Raw genomic sequence first — 24,061 nt, 5'->3', positions numbered from 1 at the left:
AAAACACACTCACCGATGTCTTTCCCCTGAGGAAAAGAGCAGTTGTAGGTGTGGCTGCAGCTTGGAGAACCTTGTGTTTTACATTCAGAGCCCCCCCCCACTCTCACATTAAGTAATATGGAAATAAACCTGAATTAATTCCAGAATCTGTTTGCATTTGCAGAGTCTGTAAACATCTGCAGGAGCATACGAGGCAACTGCTGCACCGCATAAACCACAGGCAACACCATCAGCTGACCGTAGGAAGGGCCTTTGGGAGAGCGAGGTGAGATTTAAGTCAAAGTTTAGAGTGCACTTAAATAAAGAATGACCACAAACATTTACTCAGCTTTAACATGCCATGTCCCGACAGCTGCTGACCCCCGTCTGAGCCCGGCCCGCTGCCTTGTTATTAGACGCTGGCTGGTTATTGAGTCAAAACCACAGAGATGCATGACGTAAGTCAGCTTATTACAGCCTTTCTCAAGTCGTAAAAACAGTTCATGAAATTATTTACAGCATATTGTTTCCTTTGCACAAAAGGAAGAGCAAACGCCAGTATTTGTTCAATTCTGCGAGTGCTTAAACAAACAATGAAGCATTTTTTGATGTTTATGGATCGTCCTTGCTGTCGAAATAAATTTCATCACAGCTGAAAAGGTCTGTTCTTTAAGAGAAAATTCTGTACATTACTGTAAGATATGATTATGATTTTTTTTCTGTATTCCATAAATCCTTAAATAAAGATTTGATCCTTTATGAGCAAACTTGCTCAAGGTACAGGCTTTTATTAGAGGCAGGCTTCTTGTTTGGAGTCAGGCCTTTGTTTTATTATCACTCTAACAAGTATAATTGTTCCTATTTTATGAAGAAGTATGTTTGAGGCCTAGATGATATAATACCATACGGCAGTGATACTCAATGTTTGGCTCTGGAACCACATGTGGCTCTCTAGTGATTATTTGTTGATCTTTTATGTCTTTATTTTTAATATCATTCCCCCAGAAAACCTTAAAAAAGGGAAACTTTTTTGCCCTTTGTTCACAATTTTTACGCTTTTCACCCATTTAAGCTACATTTCGTGATTAAATACCACTTTTTTTCCTACTTTATACCCATTTTTTTCGAATTCTATCCCATTTTTGCCCCTTTTCACCATTTTTTCTCCCAATTTTCACCCATTAAAGCTACCTTTTGTCATTAAATACCACTTTTTCCATTTTTTGCCCATTTTTGCTACTTCTTGTTAACACTATATCCCATTTTTGCTGTTTTTCACCACTTTTCACCCATTAAAGCTACCTTTTGCCATTAAATACCACTTTTTTCTCACTTTCCCCCATTTTGACACTTTTTTGCTACTTTTTACCCAATTTTTTGCCACTTTCATCCCATTTTTGCCCCTTTTCACATTTTTTTCTCCCCATTTTCACCCATTTAAGCTGCCTTTTGCCATTAAATACCACGTGTTTCCTAGTTTTAGCCATTTCTTTATGCCACTATATCAAATTTTTGACCCTTTTCACCATTTTTTTGACACTTGTCACCCATCTAGACTACTTTTGCCATCAAATACCACTTTTTTCCTCTTTTTTGACCATTTTTGCCTCCTTTATTCCATTTTTGCCCCTTTTCACCACTTTTTTGCCATCAAATACCACTTTTTTCCTCTTTTTTGACCATTTTTGCCTCCTTTATTCCATTTTTGCCCCTTTTCACCACTTTTCGCCAATGTAAGCTGCCTTTTGCCATTAAATACCACTTGTTTCCTCTTTATTGCCCATTTTCGCCACTTCCTTTTGCCACTTTTATGCCCATTTTTGCTTCTTTTCACCCCTTTCACCCATTTAAGCTTCCTTTTGTCATTAAATACCACGTGTTTCCTAGTTTTTGCCCTTTTTTGCTGTTTTTCACCACTCTTCACCCATTTAAGCTGCCTTTTGCCATTAAATACCACTTGTTTCCTCTTCATTGCCCATTTTAGCCACTTTTTTCTCCTGTTTTTGCCCCTTTTCACCACTTTTCACCCATTTTAGCTACGTTTTGCCACTTACCACCTTTTTCCTATTTGTTTCTCCATTTTTGCCACTCTTAACTGCTTTTGCCCATTTTAGTCACTTTTTCTTCTTTTTTTGCCACATTTGGACCATTTAATATCATCCATAACTCATTTTTTGTCACTTCTCCTACATTTTTGCTTCTTTCTGACCCCTTTTCCACTTTTCTTTCCCATTTTCACCCATTTTTGTTGCGTTTTGACCATTTTTGTCACCTTTAACATATTTTTATTGCTACTTCAAGCTGTTTTTGCTTCACTACTTATATTGTAGCTCTTGCAAAGGTATTTTTCAACAATTTGGCTCTTTGGTTGAGCAGCGTTGATAACACTGCCATATGGGATAGTTTATAACGATACAATAACAGCATGATGCCCACTGATTTGATACTGTACAATACCATTTAATCTATGCCAACTATATTTACAGATATAATTTTATTTTCACATGTAGAAACATCTCTTCACACCCCATCTTCTCATAGAAACCTGATTTGACTCTGAGCAGTGGTTAAGCTCTCCTTTAAACCCACTTTCTCTGCCTGTCCAGTCGTAGCAGATGGCTATCCACCAGTGAGTCTGGCTCTGCTCCAGGTTTCTGCCCAGTAAAGGAAGTTTTTATACCACTACTGCCAAGTGCTTTCTTCCTGGTGGATTAATGTCATGTAAATAGTCTAAGAGAGTATGAACTAGACCTGCTTTAATTCATAAATCAAGGAACAGAAACATCTGCTTTAAAGGACTTTATAGTTGTAGTATCACACCAGTGACAGATAAAATAACATAAAAACCACACACAGGACATCAGAAAATGAAATGGACTGGTGGAGAGGTGAAGGACAGTCAGGACGTTGGAGTTTTCATTCTGTTTGTCCTGCGTTAAGGATATTCAGCAGACGAGAACAACAAGACGTCCTTAAACACCGGGTGGTTTGGTTCATCCAGGATTAACCGGGCCTTTTTAAGAGTATGAACACGTCAGCCCAATTATTCAGCTCGTACATGCAATTTGTGGCACATGCAGCCAAGCAACCGACTGTATGTTTTAATGAAGTGACACTTGTTGTTCAGAGTCCTAAGATAACCCTGGTTGACTTTAATTTGGCCTGATTTGGGGCTGTGTTGTCATTGGTTTATAAATTTTTTTTAGATCCTTTTAATGTCCAAAGTGAAAACAGATTTCTACAAAGTAATATCAGTTAAATAAGAATATGTCCTGTAAAATATGTGATTGCATAAATATTCACCCCCTTTAAAGTGACTGCCCTGATTAAACAGAGGTCCAGCCAACTGGTGCCAGGACTCTCACATTTAGTGAAAGGACGATCACCTGACCGCAGTGAATGTGTCTCAAATGATTGAAGTTTAGAGACACCTTTGTCTGGAAGGTCCAGTCACTGGTTAATCATGTTCCTGGCTACCATTACACCACAAAGACAAAAGAACACTCCAAGCAACTCAGAGAAAAGCTGATTGAAAAGTATAAGTCAGGAGATGGATACAGGAGCATTTCCAAAGCTCTGAACATCCCCCAGAGTTCAGTTAAATCCATCATCAAGGAATGAAGAAAAATGTCACGTGTGTAAATCTGCCTAGATCAGACATCCTCACAAACTGAGTGAGTGTGCAAGAAAGAAACTAGTGAGAGAGACCACCAAGACACCTATGACTACTCTGAAGGAGTTCCAAGCTTCAGCAGCTGAGATGGAGAGACTCTGCAGACAACAACTGTTGTCCAGCTCTTCACCAGTCAAAGCTTTATGGGAGAGTGGCAAAAAGAAAGACACTGTTGAAGAAAACTCAGATTCAATCTGGACTAGAGTTCACCAAAAGGCATGTAGGAGACTCCATGGTCAAGAGGAAGAAAGTTATTTGGTCTGTTGAGACCAAAATGGAGCTTTTTGGACATCAGAGAAGACGCCAAACACTGACATGACCACAAACAGACCATCCCCACCATGGAGCATGGTCGTGGCAACATCATGCTGTGGGGATGCTTCTTGGCACTGTGCCCTTGAAGGGTGGTAATGGTAGAGGGTAAAATGAATCCGGCTAAATCCTGGAGGACAATCTTATTCAGTCTGCAAGAGAACCATGGCTTGGGAAATAATGAGTCGAAGCATACAGAGAAAGCTACACAGAAATGGTTTAAAGACAACAAGGTGAATGTTCTGGAGTCAAAGCCCAGACCTCAATCCACGCCTACTCGTTCACGATACCCGTGCAACCTGACAGAGCTTGAGCAGTTTAGCAAGAATGGAGTAAAAGTGCAGAGTCCTGTTGTTTGAGCCTGACTGAGACCTATCCACACAGACTCAGAGCTGTGACTGCAGCCAAAGGACTCCACTAAATACTGACTGAAAAGGGTTAATATTTATGCAGCCACTTATTTTACATTGGAGATTTTTATTTAATAGACATTTCTTTGTAAAAACCTAGTTTTACTTTGACATAAAGGAGTTTTTTTTTTTGTTGTCAAAAAAGCCAAATTATATCAACCATGATTGATTTCTGAAATCAATTAAAGGGTAAAACATCCAAGTGGGTCAATACTGTTCATAGGCACTGAATGTTTTCACAGATGAGCTTACCAAGGTGACAGCATAATGCTGACTGGCAACAATAATCAGGCTGCAACATGCAGGTCAGCAGGGGCTCCAGCAGGAGGCGCTCATGTTGCATAACATACCAGTTCCTGAGGAAACTCATAGAGTCTCTTAATATGCAGTTTCTACACCATCTAAATCAGTGTTACTCACCCCTGCTAGACCAAAGAGCCAAATTGGTGAAAAATGCCATTGCAAGAGCCACAATCCAAATGGTGAAAAGTGAATGAAATCAGCTAAAAAGCTGTGAAAAGGTGAAAAAATGGAGGGAAAGTGGCATTTAATGATAAAAGGCAGCAGAAATGGGTGAAAAATTGCAAAGAAGCAGGATAAAAGTGGCTTAAACTTATGAAAAAGGGCAAAAATGGGATGAAAGTGGTAAAAATGGGCTAAAAGCAACAGAAATTGATTTAAAGTAGCAGCACGTGGGGGAAATGGGGCAAAATAGGCATACAATGGAGAAAATTGGGTGAAAAGTGGCAAAAAAGGGTGCAAAGTCACAAAAAATAGAGATAGAAGTGGTTAAAAAATGTCAAAAAATGAGTGAAAAGTGACTAAAGTGGGCAAAAAAGCTGCCAAAAGGTGGGAAAATGGGGAAAAGTATCATTTAATGGCAATTGGCAGCTGACATGGGTGAAAAAAATGGCAAAGAAGCAGGATAAAAGTGGCTAAAATTGATGAAAAAGGGTAAAAATGGGCTAAAAATAGCAGAAATTGATTAAAAGTGGCAAAAAATGTAGAAAAGGAAAAAAATAAAGGTAGAGAATAAAGTTTTACCATTAAAACCTACTGTTTAAGTGTGGGAAACAAACTGGTTAATGTAACTAGCAATGATAAAATTTCTGAGGTCAAAGTTTAAAAGAATAAGATTTCAAATTAAGACACAAAAGAGCCACAAATCATCACAAAAGAGCCACGCGTTGAGTATCGCTGATCTAAATAGTGAAATGATGGTAAGCAATGGCAATCATTAACACTGCTACATCCAGGCTGATCTGCATATTTGAGCTGTTTTTGGTCCATGCTCTCCAGAACTGTACATGTTCGCAGGAATATGCCGAGAAGATGTTACACATGGGAACATTTAATAAAAGCACTCGTGCATGTTTGTGCATGAGCGGCACAGAAGCTCCTTAAATGTTCAGTCCAAGAAGGGTAAACTTGATTAAATCCATCAGTCAGGCTGACATTTAAACACAGCGGAGCACAGAGTTTATTCTCATTCAGAGAAAGTGATTACATTCCTCATGTCTGTGGTTAGAGACAAAATATGCACTGTTTCTGACTGCAGACTGAGCCACACAATGGTGGCAGATGAAATCAGAACAGCAGCACCATCTAGCTGAGAACGTGAAGCCTCCAACAGGCACATCAGTTAATCCAGTGGTTCTCAACCGCGACCCCCAAAATAAAGGTGCCAGAGACTGGGGACACCATTGTACCTGAAGGTGGTTGAACACAGCCATGCACATTTAAGAATAGTCATGTGGAGACAAGGCCGTCCATAAGGGAGGAAAAATGGGAGAGCTTTCTGGGGACCAGCAAAATCATGGTCCATTGTAAAGTGAAGCTGTGGTATTTTATATTTAATCTTAATAATAAACACTCTTATCAAAGAAACACACTTAATTCGTTTGTGTACTAAGTAGCCCTCTTAAAAATGGAAATCCTGTTAAAAATAGAAATAAAATACATTAAAAATAGCTCAAATTGGTTCCTAATGGCAAAAAATGGTGGAAAAGGTGGTGAAATTAGATTTTAAGAGTAGCAGAAATGGGTTAGAAATGCCAGAAATTAGATGAAAGTGGTGAAATAACCAAAAAAATGGCAAAAATGGATTAAAGTAGCAAAAATGGGCATATTAAGTGGTAAAAGGGGATTCAAAAGTGGCTGAAATGGTGTTAAAGTGGCAAAAATAGGTGGAAATTTAGCACAATGGGATGAAAATTGATATAAACTAGCAAAAGAAGGGGATAGCTGAAGCAGAAGTGGTCAGAAACTGGCAAAAATGGGCATGTCAAATTAGAAATGTGACTTAAGAAGGGGCAAAAAGGGGTTGATAGTGGTAATAGTGTGTCAACAGAGCCAACAATAGGCAGAGAGTTGCAAGATTTGGTTTAGAAGTGGCAAAAACAGGCAGATAAAAAGTGTTGGAAAGGGTTTAAAACTGACAAAAAAATGGGTTTTAAGTTGCAAAAATGTTAAAATCCATAAAACTGGTGGGGAAAAGTGATAAAAATGGGTTAGAATAAGGCAAAATTGATGCAAAGTCTCAACAGTGTAATTCCAAAATGTTCTTAATTTTTTTTTTTTTTTAAGGTTTATTTTGGGCATTTTTATGCCTTCATTTGATAGAGGAGGAAAGTGGATAGAGTCAGAAACAGGGATGAGAGTGGGGGAGAGACATGCGGCAAAGGGCCTCAGGCCGAACTCGAACCCGGGCCATCAGTGTACATGGGACGCGCCTTAACCACTCGGCCACCTGCGCCCCGTTCTTAATTTTTTTTAAGGCATCTGGAGACCCCCTCTCAGTGTCTTGCGACCCCCAATGCTGAGAACCCCTGAGTTAATCAGAGGATCAGAATTTAAACAAACATAGTGAAGAATAGTTTGGAATCACTCCCAGGAGTAAACCTCAGATATTTATAGGCAAGGGCAAGTTTTAATAGAAAAACCTCATAATTGTGAGGATAGTTTTGAAAAGCATAATAAATTATTTTCATCATAGTGAATTTGTAATAACTTATGCTCGCTGTCCTTGTGCAGAAACTCAGGTACAGTTGAGTTAAATTTGGACCCCAGGAAGGAAAGCTAATGCTTTTACTAGTGCTAATGGGGATCCAGAGAAGAAAGAGGAATGTTTTTGGAACAAAATCAAATATTTTGAATAATTAAGTATGCTTCATGACAAAGAAAAAGGAAGACAGTGGCTGAAAAGTGTCTTGAATGTGTTTATTAATGCATGAGGAGAGAGGAGAATCACTGCAGTTCTGGTGTTTAAATCATCATAACTCCAACACACCACACTATCAGGGATATATACTGTAACTCTACCCATCTACTTATGAATGAAACCCTTCTTATAATACAAAAGCTCCAAATATGTCCAGTCTTCTCCCAAATATCATCAGCCCATGATGTGTCAAAGCCTACAGAGCACTTGGTGATCAATACCATCATGCCAACACCTTAGGTAACTCATGGATGTGCAAAATCAATCACAATCAGCGAGGTTTAGTGAGGATTTACAGGAATTTGCTGCCCTCTTGAGGCAAGAAAGATCATTTGTGAATTTGCAGGACATTCTCAAAAATAAATAACGCATCTTCAAGTAGCAAGACAGTGTTTCAGGTGTTATAATACAGAAAAGGAAGTCATATAAATCCAAATAGCAAAGTCTTTCCATAAAAGAGGAAATTCTCATGACAGATCCCAAATGTAATTACAGCTTTGACTTGTAAAGGTTTTTTGAAAGTTCATTATGCAAATGTTCTTTTGTTCCTACAGAGCAGAATCAGAGGAATACATTTTTTTTATTTTAAAGGTTTGTTTTCATGTTAAAAATGAACAAAATGATCAACAGGCCGTTGTGTCTCCAAAGTCTTTGTTCCACTGTGTGTACATGTTCAGAGTGGTCGGGCTGACGCTGGGCTTAATGCGCTTCAGGGAGTCTTCAAAGTCTTTCTTGTTGATGTTTCTCATCTGTGGAAACAGAAAAACAGAAAAATACAAGTACTTTGAAATCCCTTTGTGTGAAACTAATCCTTTGCTAGGTCTTTGAGTGATCAGACTTTTTAATAAAAGTCATTTTATTGATCGTTTCTCACACTGAGCAGTCTCGTGTTGAAGTTACGGCTGTCTGTTCAGTCCTTTTTTTTTTCTTTTAAGGATGATTTTCGAGGCATTTTGCCTCTATGACAGGACAGCTGAAGAGAGAATGGGAGAAGACATACACCAACCATGCGCTGAGACGTAGAACTGACCACCTGACCAGAGGATCACAGCCTCTGCCCATGGGTGCCTGCTCTACGACAGACCAGTTTCAACAAATGGCTCCAAACTGACTGCTCTTCAACCCACTGTCTGCGGCTTACCGAGCTGAATCATAGCAACATCATCAGACCACTTGAGTCAAGCAGCGACAGGTCAGCTCAGACAGCTGAAGCCATCACCAGTCTTGTTGCATTGCAAATCTTTGGTCTGATCTGGGCTTCACAGTTTAAATCAGTATCTCAGTTTTCTGTGGTTGCCAGGAGGTGCAATCATGTTTTTTTTGGGGTTTTTTTTGTTTTTTTAGAGGAGATGAAAAATAAGTTGGACAACACCAGTGCTCTTAAGTGAGCAGTGTGTAAAATCAAATATCAACAACATCTAACAGTAAGTCTAGATTGCAACGCTCATTTCTCTGGCGGAAATTGTGGCAAGGTAAAAAAAGGTTGAAAAGGTTGAGAACCCCTGCTCTATACTACCACTAAACACAAATAGTTATGCATTGTTTTATTTGTGATGGTGCACATTAACAAACTTTAAATGTATTTGCTACTACTTTACTTCTCTATGTATTGCCCTGTTGACACCTTGCTTACTGGCTGTAAAAAAATAACACTGCTACATTAAGTTGACGAATATTTTGTACTATCTGAATAACTTTAGTAGCCTACCTCACTAGCAGCCATACTCCTGACTTGGTCTGGTCCCAACTCTGTTAACAAGAAAGATTTTCACATGAATAAGTAGATTTCACTCATAATAGAGACTGAAATAAGTCTAAATATATTAAGTCAGGCGCCTTACCTCTGATGGGCCCAAGAGCAGCATCTTTGGCTAACGACGTGAGATCACTTCCTGAGTATCCTGCTGTCTTTCTGTTACATTAAAGATCCAGATATTAGAGCAGGGTAACACAGACACTGATGTGTGAAAGGCTGGGTTGGATTTGAAATAAAACTCACTTTGCTAGATAGGACAGCTCGTTGGTGCTCAGAGGGTTTCCTTGTTTTCCCAGAAGGTTTTTCAGCAGTGTGACTCTTGTCTGAAGGAAACAGAGGTAAAGCTTACACTCAGTAACTTAAAAATCCTTAAACTTTGACAACTAGAATAATGAACCTTGGCTGTGATTGCACCATAAATACCTGCTCATCCGGTAGCATCACGTAAACTCTTTTTGCAAAGCGTCTGTGAGAGGAAGACAAAAAATATCTCTAAAATTATGTGATTCTTTAATTGTTTCAACAGGATGTTTTTTCTATGGAAGCCCTTAGTGGACAAACATCCATTCATTATTAATGAATATTTCTGAGATAAAGTAAGTTTTGGCTGCTTTTTTACTCGGAGGAAAGAAAGAAGGATGACAGTATGATATGTTGCAGCCTTGTCTATCAGAGATTAGCCTATTTCTGTTTGGGACTGCTAGAAAATTATTTAGTAAATGGGACAAAACCACCCCTAGAATGACTAAGAAAAAAGAGGAGATCCTGAGAAAACATCCAGGAGTTACTACATGTAAAGGGTAAACAAAGTGAATTAAATGTATGGATGCTTTTACACTTAGAGCTTCCATTGTTTACAATCTCTGATCTAATACCTTCTATTATAATCTACAGCAGGGGTGTCAAACTCAAGGCCCAGGGGCCAGATCCGGCTCATTGTACAGATTATATCATATTTTATTATAACTGGCCCATGAGTGTGAGGTCAGCAGATTTCCTCCAGTGTAAAATGTCAACTTAACCTTGATTATGTAAAATATTCTTTTTAATCATAAAAAGTTTGTTTCATTTCATTTTTTCAATTTTGCATCTCACAATTGCGACATAAACTTATGATTTTTTCTTTTTTTTTCAGATTTTGACCTTTTTGATTTATGATTTTGACTTTTTATCTGACCTTTGACTTTTGAGGTTCAGGATTTTAAATCTTAAATCATATTTTGACCTTTTAAACACAGCTTTGACTTTTAATTCCATATTTTGAACTTTAAGACTCACAATTAAGGATTTAAACTTATATTTTCACCTTTTAAACTCTTGACTTCTGAGTTAATTTCATATTTTGACCTTTAAAACTCACAATTTTGAATTTGAGCACATACATTTGCCTTTCAAAAACATTATTTTCACTTTCAATTCAATGTTTTGATCTTTTGAAAAAATTTGTTTGACTTTTAATCCCATATTTTGAACTTTTAGACTAACAACTTACATTTTAAACATGTATTTTGACCTTTAAAACTTGTGATTTACAACTTAATCTCATATTTGGACCTTAAAAAATCACAATTTTGAATTTGAGCTTATAAATTTGCCTTTTAAAACATTATTTTCATTTTCAATCTCATATTTAAAATCTTTAGAACATCAATTTACAATTTAAACTTATATTTTGACCTCTAAAACTCATGATTTTGAATTTTATCTCATAAATTTTCTTTTTTAAAGCATTATTTTAACTTTTAATTTCCTGTTTTGACCTTTGGAACTAATATATTTGATTTTTTTTCTCAGATTTTGAGCCTTTAAATTTATCATTTTGACATTTCAAAATCCTAAAATCATTTATCGTCAGAACCAAGTTTTTTGGCCATAATTCACTACAGGTCAAAGTGAGGGTTGACAGTTCACAGTTAAATGTTGACCCTAGGATCCCAGATTAGACCTAAATTCAGAATCCGGCCCCTGCTGTGACTCAGTTGGACACCCCGATCTACAGCATCCTCAATCCTCCTGTCATGTTTCAATACAAAATCACTGTGTAACTGAAATATCATGTTCCTTTTATCATTATTATTTAAATCTACCTGACCAGGGAAACCTCACTGAGATTAGGAATCTCATTTATAAGAGTGTCCTGGCCAAAACAGACAGCCTCAGACTGATCTGTTTATCTTTCTCTTGTATGGCAGAAACATCTGGATGATAATCATTTTGTACCTCAGAACAGCTTCATCGAGTTCCTGAGGTCTGTTGGTCGCTCCCATCACGAGTACCCGGTCGTCCCCTCCTGACTGGACCTGAAACACACAAACACGTCTGTAAATAAAACTCCACAGCTCTGTGGAGAAACGGAGATGTTAATCTGTGTGAAGCTTCTTCATGATCAGATTTCAAAGAGCAGAGAGAGAGATGGATGCTGTTCTTACCCCGTCAAACTGCACCAGGAACTCTGTTTTTAATCGACGCGAGGCATCGTGCTCTCCTTCTCTCCGCTCACACAACAAACTGTCAACTTCATCTAAACACAGGAAATAAAACATTCATGAGCTCAAATTTGAGGTAAAAACTGCTGTTTAAGGCAAATTTAGTTAAGAAATATACAAACCGATGAATATGACAGAGGGCTGTAACTCTCGTGCAACTGCAAACAGCGCTCGTACGAGCTTCTCACCCTCGCCAACCTGGAAGTTCAGTTGCAGGTGAATTTAGAAGAAAAAAAAAACAGACTAAATCTAGAATATTCCAGGAAGAAAATGCATTAAAAGATTAACTTACATATTTAGAGGTCAAACTTGCAGCGCTGATGTTAAAGAATGTGGCGTTTGACTCTGCTGCCACAGCTTTGGCCTTGTATAAAGAAGAAAAAGACAAAATCAAATGTTTTATACTGATGGAGCCGACCAACAAGACCAGATTTATAAAACTAAATATATACTAGTAGAAATCAGACAATTCCAACTCCTGTGTCAGCAATAGCATGCCATGTTGGAACATTTCTAGTCTTAATCACCAAATTAAATCAAGGCAAACTCCTAGAAACTGTCTAAATGACAAAATAACATGATAGCTGTGGTAGCACCACTCTTTTTGAACCATATCAGTCCAGATCAACAGCCTCCTCCTCTGCTCAGGCTGTGGCCATCCTGATGTTATCTCTGTCCTCCCTTCAGCCCTCAAACACCATCAGCCACACTATTCTGATCCCTTCTGGAAAATTCCCCCAGCATCTTTGGACCTGCCCTCTCATCGGCTGCAATCCTACCCCACCAACAGACAACACTTCATTCACATCAACAACTGAACCCTCTTTCCACAGCTACCTCTGTTCCAAGGCGTTCCCCGGGGTTCAGTTTTTGGTACGCTCCTTTTCATTGTATACTTGCTCCCCCTTCCATCATGGACTCCGTTTTACTTTTATGCTAACATAGCCCAGTTTTATAGGTCATACTATGCAAATTACACTTTTTGTAGTTTTTTAAGAAATGTATTTTCTCCTGAAAGCACCTCAAAATGGTGATGTCTTTGAGGAAATTTTACTCAACTTCATTCTGTTCTAGAGAACTTTTGCATCTGAAATCACAAAGTCTGTTCCGTGCTGCTCCGCCTGCGACTGCAAAAGGGGCATCTTACTCATTTGATGCTAGCACTAAATAAATAGTCTCGTACACTAGAGATGCCTGATATTAATGGGATAACATCAGCATTCACAGCCAATATATTGGCTGGTAATGTCGGCTGACAGAGAAGTTTGTGGAGTTTCAGGCAGGACCAACAGGCCGACATCAGTTGAAGTCCTTTTTTTCATCTTCATTCCTTAAACTTTAAAATGTGTTTCAATAAGGACAGAATTTTTTAGTCTGAACTATGGTTATATATCAGTATCTTCTAAAATGACTTTATTATATTGGCATATTGCAGACCAGCAAAAATTCATTACCCTACATCCCTACTGTCCTAGGATTCCCTGTGGTAATATGTGTAGTGCACATTCTGTACACGGAAAGTTAATAAAGTTTTAACTCAGTCAGGATTACTCTCATGAAACATTTAACTAGGGCTGGACAATAATTGCATCAATCAAAATCACTATTAATTGAACTTTTTACCTCAATTTTGATCAGGGGTGTAGCTAGGGATTCAGGGCCCCTAGAAAGAATATTACACAGGGACCTCCCTAACCGGCTTGCCAGGCAACAAATGTTTCCTCATTTTTACAGATATCACTGCATTTTAATGTATTTTTGAACCATAATTTCCCCATTTATGAGCATTATTTCTACTAAATTTACTTGCATTATTTTGCAGTGCTGGACCACACCATTTGGACTATTTTAAGGGAGGAGCAGGGGCCCCCAGTATTGCATTTTATTCTATTTGATACAAATTTCAGGCTGTTGACCAGTTCATTTAGTCACTTCTAATTCAATAATGACACTAAATGCTAAGAAAAGTAAATAAAACCCCACTTTTCACTGTGGGCTTCTCTAGGGCCCCTTCCTACTGTGGGCCCAGGTAATCAGTATCCTTTTTCCCCACTGTGCTACACCTCAGATCATGATTAATGGACAATTATTCCACCACCAATCTCCAACTCTCTTTGTTCTGAAAAAACTTGCATAATGTTTAAACAAATAACTTAAAGGAACAGGCACAGGTTAACAATTTATGGTTACTTAGTGAAACAATTTAAATCAAAACACACATTAGCTGAAATGAAAATCTTTTCTGTAAATAGTAAAATTTTCCAAGAAAAGTAGAAAACAAACAAATTGTATTTTATTTCTTGCTAACAAAATAATTTGTATGTGCTGTTGTATAAAAAGTAAAAAATAACTTTGCTGCTCACATTGCACAGTCAGCAACTGCACTGGAATGAGCACATGACGAGTTCTTCTTCTCTTGGGTTTACAGCAGGCTACATACCTTGCAACACCTGGCTACCTATCACGTGACTGCACAGACCCCCAGTAGGGGGTGGTACATTAGTAGAGAGAGAAGTACAAGGGGAAAAATTTGAAACTGACACAGCAGGTTTATGTTGGTTTGAGGCTCTAAATGTTGGTTTTGATTATTTTTCGATTAATTGCCCAGCTTTACATTTAAATATATACTGCAAAATGGATATAGGTTTACTTAGAGGAGAAGGTTCTGCTTAAAAGATGCTCCCTGGGTTAGTCTGCAGCATGCTTGGAGTTTTCCAGGGAGTGTATTGCTAGGAACCCCCCTATGGATAGACACATTTATGACAATGCAAACTAAATACTATATAATAAGTTCTGAAGCAATTAATCCTTAATAGCATGATTCTGAAAGAGGGTGCAACAAGCTTTATGCTATACAGGAGGAGGCTGGGGTGGAGGAGAAGCCAGCATCAGCTGCTGCAAGTGCATCAGCATTGATGCAAGCAGGGATTAGTGAGGAAGGCGTTGTATCTAAATGGACAGTGTTGAGCTGTGATTGGCTGGGGGATTGGTGGGAGTTGGGAGGCGATAATTGGGCTCAGATAGCCATCAGCTGATCATGATAAGCTTTAAATGTCAGTATTAGAAGCTTCAATTAATTCATTGAAACATAAACAAAGCATTTTCTATAGTAACATTTCATTAGTTACAGAAGCACTGAATAGGCTGATCCTAATACTTATGAATGCTGTAATGGTTTCAAATGTGACCCTGTTTACAAAGCTGCCTTTAAACTGAATGACATGTTGAAGACAGAAAAATCCTTCTGAATGCCTCTTTGTGTAACCATGTCAGCATATTTTGACATTTTTATGAAACAGTGAACAAAGTCGGCTGTATGTGGACAGCATAGGGAACTATTCCTTTATTCTATCATCAGCCGTATCTATGAGGCCACTTTTAACATGAGGAAGGCCGTAGCTGCATATGCTACAAGAAGCAAGAAACACCATCTGATAGTATGTTACCTGAAAAAATAGCCAAAATTCTCAGTAATTTTTATCACAGACACTCTACCACTGGAACCAGCTGCCTCACTAAAATTATGAAACATAGATGGATACCAACCTAATCAACAAATGTGACTGTAAGAGACATAATCTTGGGTGTATCAGTGGGCCATTTAGGTGTGTTTTTCCTGTTCTGTCAACAGGTGTTGCTGCATAACTACAGCTCAGTTATAAATTCTGTGTAGTCATTATCTGGGTCAGGTGCGACCAGAAGGGCTAAAGGTTTTGACTACATAGCACAAGCTGGGAGTTACGTCATTATCCAGGAACACCAGTGGGAGCTGAACATCAGCTCCCTCATCAGAAAAGGGCAGCAGAGGATGTACTTTCTGCAGCAGCTGAGGAAATTTAACCTGCCAAAGACGATGATAGTGCACTTCTACATCTCCATAATCAAGCCCATCCTCACATCAATAACTGTCTGGTACACTGAAGCCACAGCAGGGGACAGGAATAGGCTGCAGTGTATCATCTGCTCTGCAGAGAGGGTGACTGGCTGCAATCAACCATCCATGACCAGTATGGCTCTAGGACTCTGAGGTCTGCTGGCAAAACTGCAGCCAACCCCTCTCAACCCAGAACACGAGCTGTTCCTCAAAGACCAGGATCCTCTGTTGGAAGGATCCCGCAAAGTCAAATTCCTCGGAGGCGAGGCCAGAGTCATGCCATATATGTGGCGATGGCAGAAATCAAAATGGGAGGGGCACTAACAACTTGTAGAACTTTTAACCAGTGCCATCTAACATGCCATCGTATAATCATAATACATATATTTGCCATTTTTATCTACTTTTCCACTTATATTTATATATATCCCATAAAATAGTGATGATAACAAATATATGGTGGAAACAGATAAATTCAAAAGTGTATTGAACAGACCCGGCTTCCTCCTGAAATTGAAATTGGTATGCTTTGAATCGTGGGTAATTCCTGTGGGCGGAGGATCCATATGTGCATCCTTGGAAATTCTCTGTTTAAAGGACTCAGTCCATGGAAAAAATTTGAGGATCCTCAAGATTGGAACAGTTTTCCGACCAAGGTTGTTATAGATAACTAAAACTAACTAAATAACTAAAATTAAAATTCAAAAATAATTTTAGTTTACTGAAACTGAATGAAAACTAAGCTCTGCCAAAAAAACGAAAACTAACTAAAACTGTATAGTGCGCTTACAAAACGAACTAAAATGAAATAAAAATGGAAACAAAATACCCTTAGTTTTAGTCATTGACACAACCAGACTGACTGGCACCTTCACACAAGTCTGGGGAGAGTAAAATTGGCTGATTTGATTGGTTAAACTGTCACAAATTGGTAGTTTTATGTGTGGAGTTGTATTCAAACATCATCATTAAGTAAATCAATGATAAGTGAAGAGTAGCCTGGTTTAACATGTTTTTAAAAAATGCATGACGCTCACTCAGCTTTGACATCTATCCGTAAAAAACGAAAACACTAAAACTCATAAAAACTGAAATGAAGCACTTTTGCAAAATAAAAACTAAACTAAACTAACAAACCAGCAGTCAAAACTAATAAAAACTAAAGTGAAATTAAACACAGAAAGTGAAAATGAAATAAAAACGAATGAAAAATCCCAAACTATTATAACCTTGCTTCTGACAGCAGACAATGATGTAGTTTAATTTAATAAAACCCTGCCTGAGGATCCTTCCCTGGCTTTGAGAAAGAGCCAAGGCTCTGCAGGCCATTACCTATATGCCTAGATGGCATGTTCCTATTGGTCAGCACCATTTTAAAAGAACCAGCAGCTTCAAGGCTGGTTTGTTTGACTTCCTGACTTCCTGAAGGCTTGATACTGAATCGCGTTAAAGTGTGTTTTTAGATCTACACATGACCATGCTGTGAAAATAAAGGCATTTTAACGCTTGTAGAGAGTGCCTTGGAGTTTTTTCTCCAATGACTCCATGAATCCTTTTTCCAGAGAGCACCTCAAACGAACCTTTTATTGAGTCCAAGAAGCACTCCTTCCTATAGTTTTTTGAAACAGCAATGGACTTTTTGAAGCTCTCCCCTCTGGCAGGTCCATCAGGACCAAAACCTCCTGCCACAAGAACATTTTCATTCTGCTCTGCTGTCAGCATCATGAGCAGTACTCCGGCCCTCTCCTGACAGACTCGCACTGAGCCCCAGAACCAGCAGACAAAAATGATGCATGTTTATACAGACTATTTATAGTACAATAATGCATACTGGACTTTATCCCACTCTGTGTTAAACTCCTCTTTAACTCATTCACCAGTAAACCTGCACACCTGCACAGTTTCTCCATTTGCACCCTTGTTTGTGATGTTTATGTTGCATTTTATATTTTCTCATCTATTTTTTCTTTAACAATCTATTAACGTCTAATCATTTAATTAGCCTCTTAATATTTTTATTCTTCCTCAATTCTATCTGTCTAGCTCAATCATTAGATCACATTGCAACCTGCTGCAGAAGCGCATCAGCCAGGCCATTTCATATCAGGCATCTCAGTAGCTTAGCAGTCGACTGATCTACTTTAACATCACAGTCATCAGCCCCAAATCCATCACCAAACACATTCAAACCTTCAGCCTAAAACACCTAAGGTTCCAGCCTATCTGCCATGGTTTTTGACCGTAGCCTCTTTCCATCAACACGTCACCAAGCTCCCAATAGCTGCCTTCTTTCACCTTAAAAACATCACCTGCCTCCGTCCTTTGCTCCCCTTCTTTGCTGCTGAAACCCTAGTTCATGTTTTCGTCTACTGCAGTACCACTTTTCAGCATATGTTATTCAAACTCCTCAATAAACTTCTAGATATTCAGAATCTTGGTCAACCATACTATCAACAGTTATGACATTTTAAAGTTTGATCAGTTTCCTGTTGCTTTTGAAAGTTAAAGTCACTCACCAACATTGTTTTTCCATTTCCTGGTGGGCCGAATAAAAGTAAGCCGCGCGCTGGAGCTCTCAGGCCAGTAAAGAGCTAAATGTGAAAATGTAAAATAGCATCAAATGTAATATAATCCAACATACTAAGCGGAGAATAAAATCGTGTTTCTACATCATTACCTCTGGTCTCAAGGCGGGGAGAATGACAATCTCCTGGAGCGCTTGTTTGGCAAGATCTTGTCCTGCAATGTCCTCAAAGGATACAGTTGCTCCGCTGAGACGACACAGGAAGATATCACATCTGAAGAGACGTATTCCACCTCTTAACTTTTTATTTATCAGAAAATTTAGACAATAAAAGTACCTGTCGACGATTTCATTCAGGATCAAGGTGGCCAGTTTGCTGTCCACATTCCTGAAGTTTTTCATGTCTCTTTTTGGAGGCTGTCTCACAGCTCCAGGTTTTCCATTTTGGGCCCTTCCTGTCCGTGGGGTCACCTGAGCAAGAGAAGAAATAAAGTCTTGATCAGAATCAGCCGTATCTGAGAGAGAACAAATCCAATCCACTTTATTTCTACAGCACATTTTCAGACATTAAAGGGGACATATTATATCTATATAAAATCACTTACAAATTATTCTTCAAATTAAATGACACAGAATTGTTATAGTCTTGAGATTGTGATCCGGCCATTAAAAACATCCTGTTTGATATTTTTCCATATCACCCACCCTAAGTTCAACCATGGTCAAATGGTGGGATGATATTGATATTTTTGTGGCATCAAATTAGAGTGAGTGTTTGCTTTTTTAACACCTAAACATAATCACCTTTGAATCAGCAGGTCCAGACGAAGGTCTGACAGCAGAGGAGGGTCTGACAGCGGGGGGCACGGGTCGTACTGCTGGCTGGCTCTTCGGTACAGGCTTTGGCTGTGGAAGAGTAAAGCTCCTCTGAAGAGCACTTTGTCTTCTGGATGCTAATGTAGCCTCTGGGGAGCAAGAACAGCACTGAAGTTGAGTATTGTCAACATGTTTTTGTTTGTCAAAGCAGGCTGAGTCTAAACCCATCATAAACTCAAGATTAAACATGATACAATCTCTACTATTTAATGATTCCAAGTATTAAAATACTATTTCTAGAGCTTTCATGGGACAAGTGTGTAGGAGAGTGAAAATCAGTCATCAGTCGTCTAGAGCAGTGCTTCCCAAAATGTGGGCCAAGGTTCTGCGGGTGGGCCGTGGAAGCTTATTTATAATAAAAAAAACAAAAGCACAATTTTGAAATTGAAATGACATTTCAAATTATCACAAAATACTTGATTACATTTTTATATTAGTTTGAAAGTACCAAAACTTAAAAAACCCTGCTAAATTTACCCATCATGTCACCTTTTTATAATGTATGTTGTCTAATACAACCGCTGTTTATCAATACCTTAGGAGACATTTCAAGGAAGGATGTAGTGGAGTTATAAAACAAAGAGACAAATGTGTGAAGATAAAATATAGGTGACTTTGCAGAAAAAATATATGTTGGCTCATTAAATGTGCTTTATGATTCCACAAACACTTTTCTATAAAACAATGTGAAAGCACTGATAAGTTATGATAATTAGGAAGCTTGTAATAGCTGCCATGATGCAGCCACTGTGACAGACACGAGTTGTTGTCACCAAGGTTATTAACCAAAACTAACTAAAGAACAAGAACTAAAAGGTAAAAATCATTTTAGTTAACTGAAACTAAATAAAAACTGAGCTTTATGAGAAAAATGAAAACTAACTGAAACTCAATTCTGTGCTGACAAAACTAACTAAAATGAAATAAAATTAAAGACAAAATCTCCTTAGATTTGGTCTTTGACAGCAGCAGGCTGTCTGACACAAACATCCAGGCCTGGAGAGAGCAGAGGGGCCTGATTTGATTGCAGAAGACTTCACATAGTGGTTAATTTTAGGTCTTGAGTTAGATACAAACATCAAAATTGAATAAACAAAATGAAAGGTGAAGAGCCCTTTTGGGTCTGGCCCCTGACAGGTGTCCTATATTGCCAAAAAACTAAAACTAAAACCTATAAAAACTAAACTAAAACAAAGCATTTTTTCAAAATTACAACTATAAAACATGCAGAAAAAAAAATAAAATGAAATCTAAAACAAAAGGTACAAAATAAATAAAAATAAAAACTAATGAATAATCCAAAAGTATTATAACCTTGGTTGCCACTCCATGGAACTGTTGGATGCTACTAGAAATGCTTATTCATGTTTAGTGGAACCTACTTGTGATTGACCGTGATTATTCTCCAACACTGGTTCCAAGTTCAATCGCGAGAGCTCAGCCCAGTGATGTGGACGTGGAGCTGTTGTTGTGGATCACATATCCTGAAGTGCACAACACATTTTATCGAGAGAATCTCACCTCTAGTTGTTGTGTAAGGAGCTATAATGGTTTCATTTCCACTTCCAAGCACAGCTCAAGGAAATAAAGGCTGAGGGTCATTTTTATGAGCATCTGTGTGGAAAACAGATCAGGCATGGGCGTCCTTCAAGTACTACATGCAAATAAAATTTCCTTTAAGTGGATTATTATGATTTTCATTATGATTAATATTTTACAGCTACAAGCTTTCTAAGTTTTGTGTTATGACTCATTTAACTCCACACATTTTGATTATTTTTATTCTACTTCTTACTGCTTTGATTCATATTCCTTTCTGTCTCTTCCTATTATTTTTAATGCTCTTACATTTCTGGTCTCTTTTTATGTAGTTGGGTTCCTTTGTTGCTGGCATTCGTCTAGGTGATTCTGGGTTTTCAGTTTTATTTTTATTCTTGGTCTTTAATTTTATTCTAGAATTTTATACAGAGCTTAAAACATTTATTAGACCACCTGTCTCAGAGACCATCCCGTATCATGAAGTGCAGGAATGCAAGTAACTAACTAAAATTTGACATATTAATCAAGAAATATTAATGTGCTTTACTATTTTGTTTTTTTTTTGTAAATCAGTAAATTTGAAAATTCATGGATAACAATAATAATTATATTTTAGTATAAAAAATATCTTTTGGGGTAAAGAGCTTCTACATATTTGTGTATTAACCATTGCAGAAACATAAAAAAAGATTTTGGTAGTTACCAGTGCTGTTAATTTAGGGCAGCTGTGGCATAAACCTTACTTTGGTTAGGGTTAGGGTGGTCTAAAAAATTTGTCAAGCACTGTACATGCAAATTAATTAATTAATTATTACAACCGTTTAGGAAACCAGGGAAAATCCTATTTCCCCCTCATGCAAATTTAAAGCATTGACTACAGAATGAAATCCCAATATCATTAAAGGCATATTTCTAAGGTTGTGTTTTTTACTACAATGACTGGGGGATCAAAAATTGTGGTTTTAATGTGTTTCAATGGGACATTTTTGGTCACCAACAGCCTGAGTGTGTACAAAAAGTGCACAGAACTTTTTATTGTTCTGTTATGTGTTCTGACATTAAGATTTAAAAATTCTAGTGAAAAACAGTACCCTCTAAAATCTATGGCTCTTTTTCAGCATTAAAACAGTCAAAATAATCAAAAAAGAAAATTAAAAGTAGCCCTAGCACCCTCTATGGGTTAAGATTGAAAAAAATGCTGGTCTAGGGCAAAAAAGTCCTCCAGTTTTTAATGTCTAGGTTTCCTGTTTCTGCTTAATTTTATTAGAATAAATACATTTTAGTGCTGTGAAAACCCTCGTCTTACTTTCATAGTGAAACAGGGCAGATGCCACTTACCAAGAAGGCCAAGCCTGTCTCTTGCCATGGTCAGGTTTGCTTCCATCTTCTCTTGGAGTCTCTTTGCTCGTTCATACTGATCTCCTGCAGACAGAATATCAAGTATTACACTGAGGAATATAAACACTGAACTCCATGGCTGCCTAAATCAGTGTTTTTGGTTACCGTCTCCACTGATCTCCACTTTAATTCCCTTCTCTAGCTCAGCAATCCCTTTCTTGTACCACAGCACAGCCTGCTCCTTGTCTCCTGTCAGCACACAGGGAGGGCTGTTTACAATCTGGCACACACCAAAACACAGCAGTATCTTCATAAAACACACGTGATACACACCTGTATCATCCTCATCGATCCGTAAAGCCTTTGAAACATAATCAAACGCCTGCTTGTGGTAGTTCTTAATAACTTCACAGCTGTCTTTGCCTCTAATCGCGTTCATATTTTTGCCACCCTCACGGCACTGCCTCCTAAGTCTGTTCTCTGTTAGCTACAAGTCCAAAGTTAGCAGCCTATTAGAGATGAGACGGTGAAAACAATCGCTTAAACGCATTTATAACAATGTTATCGGATAAACTGGTGCATAAAACAGACGCTTTACAACATTCTAACATTAATTACGGTTCCTGAGCACAACATAAGCAACTCCACCGCTAGCTTCCGCTTTCCTGCGCGTAACGGTGTGACGTCACAGACGAGTCGGTACAAAAAAACTTTTTTTTGACTTCTCAAAAAAAGGTGTGGGAATGCTTTCTAGTTAATTTATGTTTTTTTTTTATAAAGTACAAGCTAGGCATTATCCCTCTGTGCGGTTTGTCACAACAAAGATGAAACCATTCTCTCCCTTTTCTGGGATTACATTTATAGTCAGACCTTCTGGAATGATCTGGATCTCTTTTTGAATAGAAAATAAGATTTACAATGTTCAAAGATGAATTTTTACCGTTTTTTTTGCTTCCGTTCACAGAAATAATATGTCATTAACCTGTTCATTATACTGGCAAATTCCATATTCATACAAGCCAATTTCTTAAACAGAAACCCAACTTTATTGTCTTTATTGCCTATGTAAAGTCCTACCTAAAAACCTAACTACTGCACAAATGCCAAAGCTCTTAGAACCAAAGCTTTTTGTCAGGAACTGGATTTATAATTTATTTTACTTTGTTATTAATTTTAACTGTTTTGTGTATATTTTGTTTGGTCTAATTTCACTCTGTTCCTTTATTCGTTTAATACATACCTCGAGCCCCAATTCTCATTGTTTTGAAGTCATCAGATTTAGCTATGGAAGGAAAAGGAGAGGAAAAAGCTTTCATAATAAACCAACACATCTTTCTCAGCTAAAAAAAAACAGAAATAAAAACAGAACAAAAACAAAAACAAACAAAGAAACAAAAAAGATTCCTTTGAACGATTCCTTTGAATGACTCCAACGACACTTTGGGCTTACACAGCTAACTTAGCTATGTAAGTTATGCTGGATATGTTAGAATGTTTCATGGAGAACAAGCTTTTCGTGTAAGCAGACCGTTTGCTCAGCTTTCTAAACATTTTGTAATTAGGTTTGGCAGGTCAGGTTTTTAACCTTTAACTTTAATCTGATTATTTTTCAAAAGTTTATCGTGTATTTCCGTTCTGAGATATATGGCTTCAGATGGACAGTCGAACTTTTTTTTTTTTCACTTCTTACCCTGTTTTGGCCTTTGTAACCCACTGTTGTTTTTCACCCTTTAGCCCAATTTTTGACTTTTTTTCGCCTTTCATAACCCATTTTGCCCCTTTTATCCTTTTTTGCAACTAAATTTTTCTACTTGTTCGGTTTTAGTGTGCCATATTGCTCATGTGCATTAAATGATAGTAGTATGTCTACTTTCTCTTTAAATTTAACTGAAAAGCACAATCTACATGTTGTGCCTAATAGAGAACTGTTAAGAACCCAAAGATCCGTTTCTTGTTAATGAGTCGAGCAAAAGGTCCGGCTCATTGAAATGATCTGAATTTCCCAGCGCCGGTCTGCGCTGTTTGTCTATTTAAGTGTTGTTCAATAAAGTTTAGAGTAGAAAAAGCCCCTTAC

At 37.9% G+C, this 24,061-nt stretch overlaps 1 protein-coding gene across 1 annotated transcript; it reads right to left on the bottom strand.

Annotated features, from left to right (window-relative positions):
• Positions 1–7,585: 7,585 nt before the first annotated feature.
• On the bottom strand, positions 7,586–22,647 carry LOC121510589 (spastin-like). The gene is made up of 16 exons (XM_041788679.1): positions 22,321–22,647; positions 22,153–22,236; positions 21,988–22,071; positions 19,039–19,199; positions 18,572–18,705; positions 18,388–18,481; positions 18,227–18,301; positions 12,129–12,200; positions 11,959–12,034; positions 11,780–11,871; positions 11,571–11,650; positions 9,774–9,816; positions 9,594–9,673; positions 9,436–9,506; positions 9,303–9,343; positions 7,586–8,343 (listed from the first exon to the last, which is right to left on the bottom strand). Exons 1-16 carry the CDS (start codon positions 22,424–22,426, stop codon positions 8,218–8,220), a joined length of 1,419 nt encoding a protein of 472 aa, XP_041644613.1. The 5' UTR covers positions 22,427–22,647; the 3' UTR covers positions 7,586–8,217.
• Positions 22,648–24,061: the final 1,414 nt, after the last annotated feature.

Source organism: Cheilinus undulatus, linkage group 6 (assembly GCF_018320785.1).
Source record: "Cheilinus undulatus linkage group 6, ASM1832078v1, whole genome shotgun sequence".
NCBI classification, from domain to species: Eukaryota; Metazoa; Chordata; class Actinopteri; order Labriformes; family Labridae; genus Cheilinus; species Cheilinus undulatus.
The sequence above is the reverse complement of the archived record's forward strand: the minus strand, read 5'-3'. Positions and strand labels throughout refer to the sequence as shown.